Here is a 14,304-nt window from a genome sequence, read left to right as displayed (position 1 = left end):
ATTTATAAAAGTATCTATTTAGGCTGTTTTCCATAGTCACAGTGAAAATTCAACCTATACAATAGACTAAAAGTGGAAGAAGGGTTTCTGTTTCTGAGCTAAAGGACCAGAATGCATCATTTTGCAGCCTAAGAAAAGCTTGAATTTATTGAGACAGAAGCATAAGCTAAATAGACTGCTCACGGAAATGGGCCTTATATTATGTGTTGAAATCAAGATCTAGCTACCTTGGTACACCAGATTATATGGATTTAATAATATTACAGAGAGAGTCTCAGTTTCATTCATTGGACACAATTGCATTTAACATAATTAACTATTACTTTGTTCATTGTTATCAGCTTTAGTGAGGGGTATTAGTGCTAAGATGCATTTGCAGTAAAGTTCAACTCAATCTTATTCCAGTTGCATCCTGTTTCTACTATTTACCACTTAAATCCTGGTGTGTTTGACAATACAGTATCATGTGGTGCCTTACCCAGAGGATGTGATCCCAGTGCAGTAGAGAAAGGATCACACAATTGGAATGAGACTCAGGAAAATGCTTTGTGTAGAGCCTCAGTGATTAGCTTCAAGGATAGCAGCAGTATGTATAGTTGAACTTGAATCCATTTTTCCACACCCTCCCCAGCTCTCAGCTCAAGGTTCCTGTACTATTCCTGTAATATACTTTGCTAAGGCACATTACAAGTTGAATAAAACTTTGGACCTTAACAATTTCCAATACTATTCCAAGGAGCATAAGTAAAATAGCTGTATAAATTTCCCATCCTTTCAAACTTTTTAAATCTCATTTCTATCCATCTTTCCATCCATTCATTCATTATTTTCATCAGGATTATGAATGGAGTCTACCCTAGCAGCAGTAACTGACCCTTGATGAGGCACCAGGCCATCACAAGGTCCATTTCTAGTTATGTTCTAACTAATCACTATATTAATTTACAATGTACAATAGATGATACTATTTGCATTAATTAAAATAACAACGATGATGTAGTGTTTATAGTAATTAAAGCATTATTAGTAAGTTTAGTAATGGAGATAATAATTGACATAGATCTTTAATAGCATTTGGGGGATCAGAGGTTAATTTTTCCTGGGAACACTTTTTTCAAATTTCTAAAATTTGATAGGGCACCCTATAATAAGGCTTGAGGACTGGATTTTTTTTACTCTGCAATGGCCATCCATCACATTTTCTTGTGTTCCTCCTTTCATCTTAAAGGAAACATCCTTCAACAAGTTTACGTTGTCTTTGCTTTGGGGTTATTAGGTCTGACAGCTGCAGCAGCTGCCGCAGCTGCAGCCACAAATGCGGCAATTGCAGAGGCCATGAAGGTGAAGAAGATCAAGCTAGAAGTTATGAGCAGCTACCACAGCAGCAATAACCAACATGGGGCAGACGCTGAAAATGGTGACCTGAACTCCAGCGTAGGTGAGTAACTCCTAGACAGTCTCATTGCTCCTCACATTTATGAAGGATGCTGTAACAGAATTAAGGGGAACATCTTTTACAAGAGAAGAGCAGTGACATCGCCAACCCTCCGCTGAAGAAGAGCATTGGTGGCCTCTGGATGAAGAAAATGAATATTTTAGCTTGCCAAGTGAGGTTACTGGTTTTTTCTCTTCTCCAGTAGTTCTGGGGATTGCAGAATTCAGTGTTTCCTGTGGGAAGTAGAACAGGTACAGTGAGAACATGCTTTAGTACATAGAAATGTGAAAAAAATGGCATAGAGCTTCAGAGCAGCAGATAACAGAAAACAAATGAAGAATATACATGCTTATATAGGCTGAATTATCTTCTTTTCCACTTGTCTTTGTTGAAATTCAGACTTACTTAAATTCCTTATCAGTAATAATATTTACTACCTGCTTTGCCATTCTTTTTCCTTCCATCTATTGTTTCTTTTTCTTTTTAATAATGTAATAACATTTTTGTCTACTGGGTTACAGGAAAAAAGGTAAATTAACATTAAATGGTTTGGCACAGTGGGAAGCGCAGCTGCCTTGCAATCCGTCATCATCGGTTTTAATCAGCACATAGATGCTGTTTGTGTGGTTTTCTTCCAGGTACACTGGTTTTAATGTAACATACCAAACGATATGCAGGTTAGGGTAACTGGCGATTCCAAATTGGCCCCCGGGTGTGTACATGAGTGACCTCTGCTAATGTCTGGTAACCTGTCCAGGGCTGTTTCAAGCCTTCTACTCATTACTTTTGGGAAAGGCTTCAGGCCAACCGTGACCCTGAATTGAATTAAGTGGGTGTGTTAAATTAAGTTGATTGCAGTCTTGCAAATTTTTTTTTAAATGTACAGTTTACTCATTATAAATCATTTTAAAAGCTCATCGGTAGAGACTGACAGAAACAGGTTGTTCTCAGACAAGCAGAAGCAAAGACACTGTATTTGTTTAAACATGTAATCGGAAATGAAACTGACACAAACAAGAATTTTGCAGCCCACAGTTCAAAGCATATTTGACATATTCCAACTCGGACAATCAGTTTCATAGTTCATAACATTACTGTAGGTCAGGTTAACCCTGTTAAGTACATACTGAGCAGACATCTACCACAAACGTTTTCTTCATATAATTATTATTGGTGACCAAAAGTAGTCGTTTAACTGCTGCATATCCTAATTAACTGCTAAACCTTTAGAAATCTAAGCTTTGTGTTGCTGTAGGTTTTTTATTGGTAATAAAATAACATTAGTTTATTCATCCTTTGACCCTGCTTATACTCATCCAATGTTGTGGGAAACCTGTGTCTATTCTGGCAGCACTGCACTAACTCTTGATAGGACAACATTGCATCCCAGTACACATCCTTATACTCATTCACACAGGGCCTATCTTTGTGTTGTGAAAGAAAGGATAATGTGTTGAAAAAAACTGCCCAGAATATTGGTAAAGTGTATCAACTTCACGTAGAAAGTGACTCGGTTGAGAGTTAGAGCTGGGACTGTGGATCGGTGAAGCAGCATCTCTAACAACTTATACACCATGCTCCAGTTTCAACTGAAAATCTCTTGCATCATGTGACTGTTTAAACATGTCACCCAGGTCCATAAATACTTAATCTTTTATTTTTTTATTTTTAAGCTTAAGCACAATACAAAATGCAAGAGAGATGTACTGTTGATTTAGAGCACCAAAGTACATGGTGAAAAATGCTCGGTACATGTCTAAATTCTAATGAGGTAAAGTTTTTTCAAAAGTTAGACTAACATTTTATTTGTATTTCAGTTAAGAATTTAACAACATATACTGTAATTAATCATTGAAAAGTCTAACAGTATATGTCTACTGTGTACTTTGTAAAGGCAGAGCAATGCACACTGCTCAAGGCCTTACGTTTGCATAGGAGTTTAAAACCAGATTCCATTTTCCTTTGCTGTCTTTTTATCAAAAATGTAGAATAAATGTTGGAAATCATTTGCTTAATATGAATGTATATTTGGTGGTGGGATTTGATGCACTACCATCCTAGCACTAGTGTCTTCTGCCTTGTACTCATTGCTACTACAAATATAGCAGTATGGTTTGGGGATGTTGTAAGCTCAGTCTGTAGATAATCAAATAAAAATTAATAAATGGCAAAGTGTTTGAACTGAACACCAGTATTAAAGGAAAAATTCAGACAAATGCATTATTACGGATAAAATAATACTAAGCTGTTTTTAGCGTACCAGTAAATTTGACTCACAATTTTAGAATTCCTTATATGTTAGTAAAACAATTATTGTGCATTCTGAGAAAAATGCAATATAAAATAAAGGTTGGTAAAACTTATTTTCTTCCTATTAATGTTTTATAAAGCTATGACAAATCACAACTAAAAACTTTTCAGATTTTACTATTTAATATGCAGCTTGCAGACTGGCGGGGGGGCATATGGTGCCTCATTGTTTGTAGCAATTGCTGCTTCAGAATATATCTCATCAGTACTGATCTGTTACTTGGCATGACTACATCCAGCCGCATGTAGCTGTGAGTTAATAGCGCTAACCCCTGTGCCAGTGTACTACCCTATAATAATTTGAAAGTCTGACAAAAACTATTTGCTACTTTAATTCAGGAAATTATTAACAACTGTTATTAACAACTGTGCTATGAAAGCCGATAGCTAGAGAAGGCTGACAGGAACAGGATTGGCAAATTTAAATTTCTAAATAAGGATATTTAGTAGTGTCCAAAAATGTAGTCATTTTTTATTTGATAGCATTTTATATAGTATTCCCTAGTATTACATAAAACTCTACTTAACTTCTTGGCTAATCAATGTCTAAAAGTCCAGTTAGCATTAGCTATTGTAATTCATCTTAATATTTGGCTAGCATAATTAAAGGACAGAGTAACTTTAGTGATATATCCCAAACAAAAGAGAAACCAGCTATATTTGAAAAGATGGCCCTATTTCAAATCATTTCAATTCAGTTTAATCTTATTTGTTGCACTTGCACTTGTGAAAAATAATTGTGCCAAACAATAAGGAAAAATACAGGGTGGTCCAGATTTAATTATGCAACTTTTAATGTAATGCAGGAAAACAATACAAGACAAAAGAATTGTTTGAAATATCATGAAATCTTGTGAATTCTCTATGTAATAAACTTAATAAGTTATAGCGTAATGAAAATTACATAATTAGATCTGGACCACCCTATATAGTATTAACAAAGTGCAACAAAACCACAAAATGTAATTTTGAAACACAAAATTATCATGTGATATATAACATATGAAAAATATATATCAATATATATGTCCAGATTTCAGTTGGCAAGAAGCTTTATGAATAGGAAGATGGTGTAGACAAATTATAACAAATTTATTGTCAGAATATAAATTCATTATATGAGATAACACATCCATTCCAAGTCAGACCAAAGTCCAACTCTAATAAGCGCATGTTATGCTAAAATAATGAGAGTTTGTCCTAATAAAGGAGCCAAAATGAAAACATATTACTGCAGAAACCAGCTCTCTAAGAAGGATCATGTATGTGCATTAATGACATATTGTCCTACTGGCCCTGACTTCCTATCAGTTATTACTGCTTGAATTATGAAGCAACACACATTCTGTATGTGTATGAAGAAAATTATTGGGCTTCTTTGAGGGAAAAAGTAATTAATTAATTAACTACAAATAAACACTGCAGGCTCAGATGACTGGCTGTAGGTTTTGTTGGTATTGTAATTTGTGCAGATCATTATACCTGATCCCTTATGTACTGTATGTAATGTGTGATTGTGCTGGTTAATCAAAGTGACGAGATTCCTTCATTTAGGGCATCCACTTTGAAATCACCTTTAGCTTTTTAACTTCTTAAATATCTTTTTTAATATTTCTGGGGCAAATTAAATAATCAACAAGAATAAATGTGAACATAGTAATATTCCAGTTGACACTTCTTTTTAAGGGTTTATTAATCGATTACCTAATGGTTAATCATTTGGTCCATTTCTGCTTCAAAAATACAGATTTTTTTCTTAAAGCTGAGGAAATAATTTTAAGTATTATTACCTTAGGCATAAATTGTGCTGTATTTGCTCAAAACAAGATGTATTACAAATGCATTTAAAAATGAAACTGCATGGGGAATGAGGTCATAACGGCAAGGAAAAGCGAGGCTAGGGGGTCACGGAAATAAAGATAAATGTGAATAAGAGCAGTGAGGCTATGTCAATGAAGCTAATAAGAAACTGTTTTATCTGCTACAATTTAAATTGTAACCTTGAGCACACAGTCTCCCACTAGAATAATAATTCTAGTAAAACAGCCACTGAAGGTGCAGAAAGTGAGGCATTAGCACTTTGAGTAAAATATATGGCAGTGACGCCTTTCTCCTCCATCCACAATCAATTGGATTCTTTTACTTTAATATTTACTTGCACCGATGAGATGCTAGTCTGCATGGTGATGAACAGTCTGCCACTGGCATTTGAAGGTGACCTGTCACTTCGTATGGACAAATCTCTCGCTTGCAGAAATGTACAAAATAAATCATTAAAGCAGGCAGCCTCTCATTCCTGGATTTAAATCACCTTAGATTTATGATTTGAATTAATGCTTCGTTTGGTCAAAGAAATGGTTGCCGAGACAAATGATGTGGAGTACTGAAGCCATCCTAATATTGATTACTGGATGTCTCTGCAATCTCTTGTTTATATCAAGCACTCTCTTGTGACAGGGTGGCCGATATGAACCACACAGATGATAAGGAGAAAAAAAAAAGAATGTGCAGGCTGTATTCAGCAAAAAAAAAAAAAGTGGAAAAAGAAAAGCGGCAAAGCTTGCTATAAAAATCCCAAGCAGTTTAGAAATATGAGACTTATTTTACTGTATTGTTTAATCTGGATTTTCAAATTTCTAAAATGTTACATTCTATTGCAGACTTACTGATTTTTTTGAAATCTCTCAACCAGTTTCAGCAAAAGTATGGTATGCAGTTCTGCCAAATACAAACTTTGCGTGTTCTGTTTAACGGCAAATGTAAGCCTCTAATTCAACCATGCAGTGCAATTATCCATATTTTGTCAAGTGATAATGTGCAGAATGTAGGATGAAAAGCATTTCGTGAACAATGAAAACCAGCTCAATATGTTCGTATCCTCTTTATATGGAAATGAGCCACATGTGTATTTGTTTGGTTTATGAGGTTGGCTTGTGGTAGATTCTACAATCCAACCAGATTTTTTTATGTGTTTTCACACATAAAAGTACAGACAGTACAAGATACTAGCTAGTTGACTGATAAAGTCCCACATCATTGACATATATCACAGAGGTTTAGAAAAAGCAATACTTCCTCAGGCCACCGAATAAAGATAGGGTCAAACAATAGTTGCTGGCCCGGTTTAATACAGCTATCATTCAAAGCATACCGATATCATCTATAACAGTCTACTAAAGGAGCTCAAGCAGCCTTACTCAGAAGAGACTGGCAAGAATGTTGGCAGTTGCCTCCAAAATGTATTGCATGCAAATGCCTCTCAGTGAGTTCCTTATGTGTTAAACACACTTCCCGATGTTTAAGATAAAACATCTCGAAACACCTTTTATAGATTCTCCCTTCAGTAAGGCACTATATATCACAGGCTGCAAAATATACCAGCTTAACAAATAACTTCTCGTAATAGTGCAGTCATCATATTAAACTCTTTTTTTTCTTTTTCCTCCTTAAAGGAATCCATCACTGGTGTTCATCACTTGTGAACACTTCAGATTAGCAATGTGTTATCTTGTCCATATTAGGCAATTAATCATTAATATATAGTGACTACTTTGAGCTTTAATTTCCTGTGTATGGTAGCTCATACCACCAGCTTTGGCTCATGGCAAAAAAATGAGATGCCTGTTCGGATTTTTCTTTACATGTTCATTCCAATTTTAATCTAATCTTGACATGTTCAAATTCTGTCTGATGATAGGAAGGCAAAAAAAGTATCCAAGTGAATCTTTTTTTTCTGCATATTGCAGTGAGCAGATATCCTTACCAGGGCTTGCTTTTGTTTTGCACAGTGTTACTGGGGAAAATGTTTCCTAATTTTTTGACACTGACAAAGAAAAGGTGACCATTTAGCCAAAGGCAGGTGACTGAAATTGGTGTTTTATCTTTTCTGGTGCCAGTTCATCTTAACTTAATATGTTCTTATTTATGATTTAATAATTACTATTCATTTGTATTTAAAACTACATGAATATTGGCAAATATATTGTTATATTGTTTGTTTCTATTCACATATTGTGTTTTTGTTTTCAGCACTGAATTTTATTTTGTATGTTTTGTTGCATGTGGTTTGTTAACATAATCATGCTCTATAAGAATACATTCAATTGATGAAAGTGGTTGAGAAAATGAATGGAGTAAAATGTTTAACCTAGAGAATTATGAAAATTAAACATATACATGCAAAATTTGTACCTTTGACTTCAACAGCAGTATACAAATCTTAGGACCACATAGCAAACACTATACAATCTTTAAAGGGTCATTGAAATTTGAGGTAAAAAAAAAAAAAGTTTAATTATTTCTTAAAGTAAAATTTAAACGAACAATTTTCTTACATGAAATTACTGTAAAAAATATTTTTTTGTATGTAAACCATTATTGTGTACTTTGGTATTCTGGTCTTGTCAATCGCCCAGTACTGGTGCAGAATACTTAAGTCTGCCCACTACACTGAATATAATGATCAGATTTGAAAATTATAGAAAGATATACAACAACATAGCATATAATCACTGAGTGAGTACAAGTTTTTGAACAATATTTAACAAGGCGGATTTACAGATAAGTATTATAGACAAGTTATCTGGATTGCCATTGTTTCCTTTTTTTCAGTTGCAGTCTAATTTGGTATAAATAAAACATTGCTATTAGTGACTTACATTATCCAACTTTTTTAGATGCTGTTTCAAAGTAGATGCAGCTTGTCAAAGTAAAGATAGGTTTAATTAAACATTGCATTTATAAGGTCGGTGTTACACTACGCAACTATGAGTCAGAGAGTTGTTACATTTACCTACTGCAGTTGCTCGATCTCGTCAGACTATATGACTAGGAGATTCAGATCATGCCTATTATATGACACCCCCATAACTTTAAAACTTAGTATCGCAAGCTTGCTTCCTTTTGACATCCAGTTGACATGCTGCCTGACAGGGCTGGTTGCTATGCAGATATTTTCAAAGAATTGTGAGTTTAGCTGTAGTTACAGTCCATTTTTTCCTTTTTTCATTCTGTCATTAAAGAGACAAGCCCGTCTTCTTTTTTCGATGTCCAGAAGTTTGGTTTTCTTTACATTATTGCTTTTGCATTTTATAGATTGTATTTCTGGCTGAGCGGTCATTGGTTATCAAGTCTCACTTGCACAAGAGACTACCCCACAAATGCCTGTTTGATTTTGTCATGGAGATTTGTAAACACTGGGTATGTCACACTACACAGCTGCTGGTCAAGACTGTGTGCATGACAGTTTATGATTCGCTAAGATTATAAATGAAGGCTACAACTGAAACTTATTGGAAAAGTCATGTAGTGTGACATGGGCTTAAGCGCTGTTTATTAGTCAATAGTGCACACTGCTTCATAATTTACAATTTATGTTTGATGAATTTATTAAGTTTTAAGAAGTGAACATAAAGAACACTGATTCAATGCAGGATTTCTGGTGCTACAGTGTTTAGTCTTGGATTCTTTCTTTATTATTTTGTATTTCTTCCAGTGCTCTGGCTTATTCCTTGTATCTTAAAGTTGCTAGTTTGACTGGCCTTTCAAACTTAAGCTGGTATGAGTGGCTTAGTTATGTTAGGGTGTGTGTGCCCTGTCATGGAATGTTGTTTTCTGCCTTGGACGTGATGAAGCCTGCATAGCTTTAGCAGCGTTGTGACCATGTTATTCAATACATGGAGGGCGAAAATGACTAAAAAGGCGCATTGTTTTATAATTATTTTTCTTAACACCCATTACACCTGGAACAAAAATGAATGTGCATAAATAAAAACAGAAACTGGCACTAAGCAGACAGTCATACCTTTGTAAGGTAGCAGTACTAACCTCTGTAGCACCTGTTTTAACAACATTCGGTTACTTACCTGCCTAAGACCAATACTGCCAGCAAATTTTTATGAAACCTCCCGTTTTGATTTCAGCACAGGAGATTTGTACTGTAAATATGGCGACTGCTTTTGCTTATGGGTACTGCAGTTAATGGGTGGATATAACGATAAACCACTCACAGCCTTAATTCCAGCCTTTGAAGGCCTCACAACATCCATAACACAAATAATACTAAAAAAACATTTGATTGCTTTTGTCTCTTATTATTTTGTGTAACTGATCTCTATGCTTTTGTGAGTTACAGTATTTTGAAATAACTGATGTAGCAGTAGCACCTGCTATTGATTTAGAGTGTCTGTTCAGAATTTAAATGGACTAAAAAGCTTATTCAGTTAACTTTGCCCAGCTTCTCATTGAGCTCTGACAGGATACATGTAAAATCTCCATCATTTTGGCTTAGATCATCTCAGTGTATTTACCAGCAGAGCCTTGGTCATCACATTGTGATCTCAGTTTTCTGGACACAGATCACTTACAGATATAGCAATGATTCATGTTGAACATTTTTGGCACTTGTGCTTACCGAGTTGTGGCCCTGGTTTGAACAATACCAATAACCTGATTGGTAGGAAATGAGCTCATTCATTATTTAAAGTAAAGCACTCAAACAGCTGGTTCCAGGAAAGTTCATTTGTTTGTATCTTAATTAACAAAACAATATCAATGGTTTCAAATTGTGCTTTTTTATATCATTGTGACATTTTGTTCCAGAGAGAGGCAACAAATTTTGCTTCAGAGCCCCAGAAGAATAGTGTTTATTGTAATTTTTTTTAATAGAGGCATAAAGAAAAAGAGAACAGGTTGAAGGTGAGACCACACCCTCACTGGGAGACTAGCCTGATGCTTTTTAGATTTATTTTTCCATTATCACATTTGTCTGATCCTTATAAATTTTGGCATCTGGGGGTTTATACTGTATGTCCACATTTTTTAATTTTTTACATATACTCCAACATAATGAGGTAAAGACATTTTTAACCACTCAGAGTGAATAGCTAATGCCATTGAACCTAATTCTGAATTACAATCCATCCTTCATTACAGTGCCACAGGTTGCTGTCACTTGTCCAGGGAACATTAGGTAGGAACACACTCTGGGTTGGATGCCTAACATCACAGGCCACTCTTCCATATACTCTAAGACTCTTTAGCTGTTGGTCAGCGCATCTATAGAAACAGAAGTAAATGAAAAAAAGGTCAGTCTAACAGCACCAAGCCAGGAATCAAACCACAGGTCCCCTAGACTGTGAGGGAACCACACTAACCACTTTGTCACCACAACCTCATTGAATTATATATTACTATGATAAATCAGGCATTTAATTTGTTCTATTTGTTATGATGGAGATGACTTTGTAGGTAGATCCAAGTCTTGTCATTTATCTCTAGAACAAAGAAACAAGATAAAGATTAATATAGTTTTTGTATTTAAGTGACTTGAACACAGACTTCATTCTAAAAAGTACAAACTTTTCACAAATGCAGACTGCATTGGGAATCAAACACAGATCCCAGAAGATGTACGGCAGCAGCACTAACCAGTGTGCCACCCTTGAGCTTGAGTAATGTTAAATTGAGTTATGAATTGAAACACACCTAATGTGTAAGATTGGTTGCACTGTGGATCTTGGAAATAGTTTCCGCTCTTGTTGTTTGTTTTATACCTAGACACAAAATGACACATTTCTTCGTTATCCCTACAACAAAGAAAAGAGATAATGATTAATACAGTATTTGTTTTTAAGTGACCTGAACAGAACCTTTATTGTCAAAAGTACAAACTGTGGTCACTTCCTTATTGCAAACACATGTGTGTCTATTTAAGGCTGTGGGATTTTTCTTTTCTTTTCATAGAGTCAGGAAAACGCGTCTGAGACCTTGAGCCAAAGGAAAGGAAACGGCTTTACTGGCCATAGGGTGCTGTTTTGCTTCTGATTTTTTTTGCCTCTGCAACATTAATGGACCTCAAATCCTCTCTGTAATTAGACGAGGGAATTGAGTGAATTATCAGACAGATGATGCTGCTATAATAAAACAATTGACAGAGATTTTAAGGCTGTCTACGATAGTCATTTTCGGTACAAATATGGCTTTCATCACAGGCATTGCTGAAAAGCCCTGGGAGACAGGTTGGGCAATTCATGAAGCAAGCCATGACAGGTGTCTTCTCTCAGTGAGGAATTAAAATGGAAGAAGTAAGGGATGATGGGATGGCTTCCCACTATTCTAAGGGTCATTTTGCTAATTCCACCAGGCTTCCTTGTAGAAAGAGGCCAAGGCTCGAGAGATGTATATGGATTGAGACCGCAGCTGTAACCGTCGATCAGCTAATTGGTCCTTATCTCACAGTCCCATTCATCTTCATTTTTTACCAATTACTGAGAATTATCTGTGTTCTCAGTTGGATATGAGAGTTAATCCTTTTTGGTTAAGCTGGTAGTACAGTTTGCAGATTTCAAATAGTGGGGGTGAGAAAATCAGGACAAGTGAGCTCTGAAAACTTCATGTCATTACTCACGGGAAGGAATCAATAAAAGGAAAAATCAGGTGAAATACAGCAAGGTTTCCTGGAAAAAGTATGGGCAGCTTAATATAAGATAATTCTTGTTTTAAAATATGTTCAGTTAAATGACAAATATATAACAATTTAAGTAAATTTTATTTCCAACTGATAAGCAGATTGTTTTTCCAGTCAAAGTAGCATGTACTGTATATTCTAGCTATGTTCAGTATAAAATATTTCCCCATTTTATCATGTAATGAATTAAAGATAGCAGAGCAGATTTAGAAATGATGAATTATATACAGCCAAAAATTTGTGTCTCTAACCTTCTTCTCCATTTTGTTAAGAGTGAAAATATCCTTTACTTGTTTTTTCCTTATGTATACACTGTACTTGTAAGTGTGTGTGTGTGTGTATATATATATATATATCCTGTATATACTGCGCCCATGTAGGCAGATGATGGAATATTCATGATAAGGGCTGTGCCTTTAGAGAAGATGGATAGCACTCTTTGGTGGGTCAGCTGAGTGGTCAAGGGTGCTTTCTAGGTGGCTATATGCATTCATTACCAATCTTTGTCACTCCTTCATTGCTTCATTCATTGTAGAATTTCTTTTTTTCTGTCTCTGATAGTAGCTCTCAAAGAAGACTTATGGAAGGAGCATAACAGGCAGGGTTAAAGAAAGGTACAGTTAGCCTGGACTTCCCATTAATGAACTGTGCTGTCGGACTTCTGTAGCACTACTGGCACTTTTTGGCAGCCACAGAGAGTAAACAACATTTCTGTTAGGTTTTGCCCTTTAGCCCTTGCATTCATTTGAAGTTAAACTCTTTACTTTTCCTGAAACTGGAAAACTGACCAAATTACCTAACCTGTACATCACATCCCAAAATGAAACTGAATAAGTAAGGCATATTTTTCAGTGAGAATATGGAATTCACTCTAATGAGCTGTAAACACAATGTAAGCATTTCATGACAGAATCAGTGTTGGTAGCAATGAACAAGTTATTCCCCACTCTATATAAGGTATTTTTAGTCCCTTCATTTTATTGTATGGTCATATATCACATATAAAAAGAAATAATTGAAAAGTTTGAAGGTGATGAAACCTTGTGTAGTGTCACCTCTGCCACCATTCCATGCCGGCTGAACCTGCAATAAATATTTGTAAATTAGCGGGTAGAATGATGAGAAGAATGGTCAGGGTTGACAAGGAAAACTTTTGTGCCCATGCTTGTAGATAGATGATTACTTTCTTCCATCCTTAGCTTGCTACAAGTTACTATGCCGACTCCTCTCTCTTTCCCTGCTCCCACTTTGACCTCTTTCTGCAGTAATTTCAGCTTCACAGTCTTCAACTGAGGTACTCTGGCATTTGTGCCACTTGAATTTGCACACCTGTGCAAATAGGTATACAGTAATACGGTATGTATACATGATAAAGTAAAGTGTTGGGATGTAGTTATGCTGATTTTTTCACCTTTGGGTTACTCTTGTTTAATGATGTAATTTAACATGTAAGTACTTTATGATTAAATAACAAAAAAACATTTATTTTATATCGTGAGCACATTGATACCTATGCTTTACAGCACATAGCTCCAAAAACAGGTAACATATTTTTCTTCACAACTGGGGCTCTGTCACTTCCCCAAGGTCACACTGTGACTATGAGGCAAGGATCAAAGTGCCAGCCTTTCTGGTTCAAAGTCTAATGCCTTAACGACTTGACCATGCTGCCTGCCTGACAGGCAATGCTTATTTGCCGGATGCAAACTCTTGTTGTCAGATGTCTTTATTCAGTCTCTGTAACTGCATTGTTATGCATTACCTGCTTAGTTTACTATTTGGATTTATTAATACTGAGTAATATGCGTTCAGAGAGTTTCAGAAATGAGCATTTCAATTTTGACTCAGCAAAAGAGAAATGGATCTCAAAGTCTTAATATTCCCAAGCATTATCAAATCTAATAAAATATGAAGCACAAGCTGAGTCAAAACCCTGAGACTTCAAAAAAAATCTTATGATGAAAAATGTTGGATACTAGATGTTCTTTAAATTATGCGCACAACATAGTCAAGGTTAGATCCTGGTAGAGCTAAGGTAAGGTTGGGGTAGGCTGAAGTAAAGATAACTGCTCTAAAATGCTGATATCCCCCC

The 14,304-nt window shown here is 35.6% G+C and overlaps 1 protein-coding gene across 9 annotated transcripts in view; it reads left to right on the top strand.

Annotated features, from left to right (window-relative positions):
- LOC120523746 (dachshund homolog 1-like) overlaps positions 1-14,304 on the top strand; it is a 435,056-nt gene that overhangs the window by 209,637 nt on the left and 211,115 nt on the right. For 5 of the 9 annotated variants that reach the window (XM_039745325.1, XM_039745327.1, XM_039745322.1 and 2 more), the window contains one exon: positions 1,277-1,438. The exons of the other annotated variants lie outside the window; for them this stretch is intronic. In XM_039745325.1, the coding sequence (XP_039601259.1) occupies positions 1,277-1,438 (162 nt within the window). The remainder of the gene's footprint in view (positions 1-1,276; positions 1,439-14,304) is intronic. 9 annotated transcript variants of the gene reach the window in all.

This window comes from Polypterus senegalus, chromosome 2, assembly GCF_016835505.1.
Source record: "Polypterus senegalus isolate Bchr_013 chromosome 2, ASM1683550v1, whole genome shotgun sequence".
Taxonomy (NCBI): domain Eukaryota; kingdom Metazoa; phylum Chordata; class Cladistia; order Polypteriformes; family Polypteridae; genus Polypterus; species Polypterus senegalus.
Note: the sequence above shows the minus strand (reverse complement) of the source record. Positions and strands in the feature narration are given on the sequence as shown.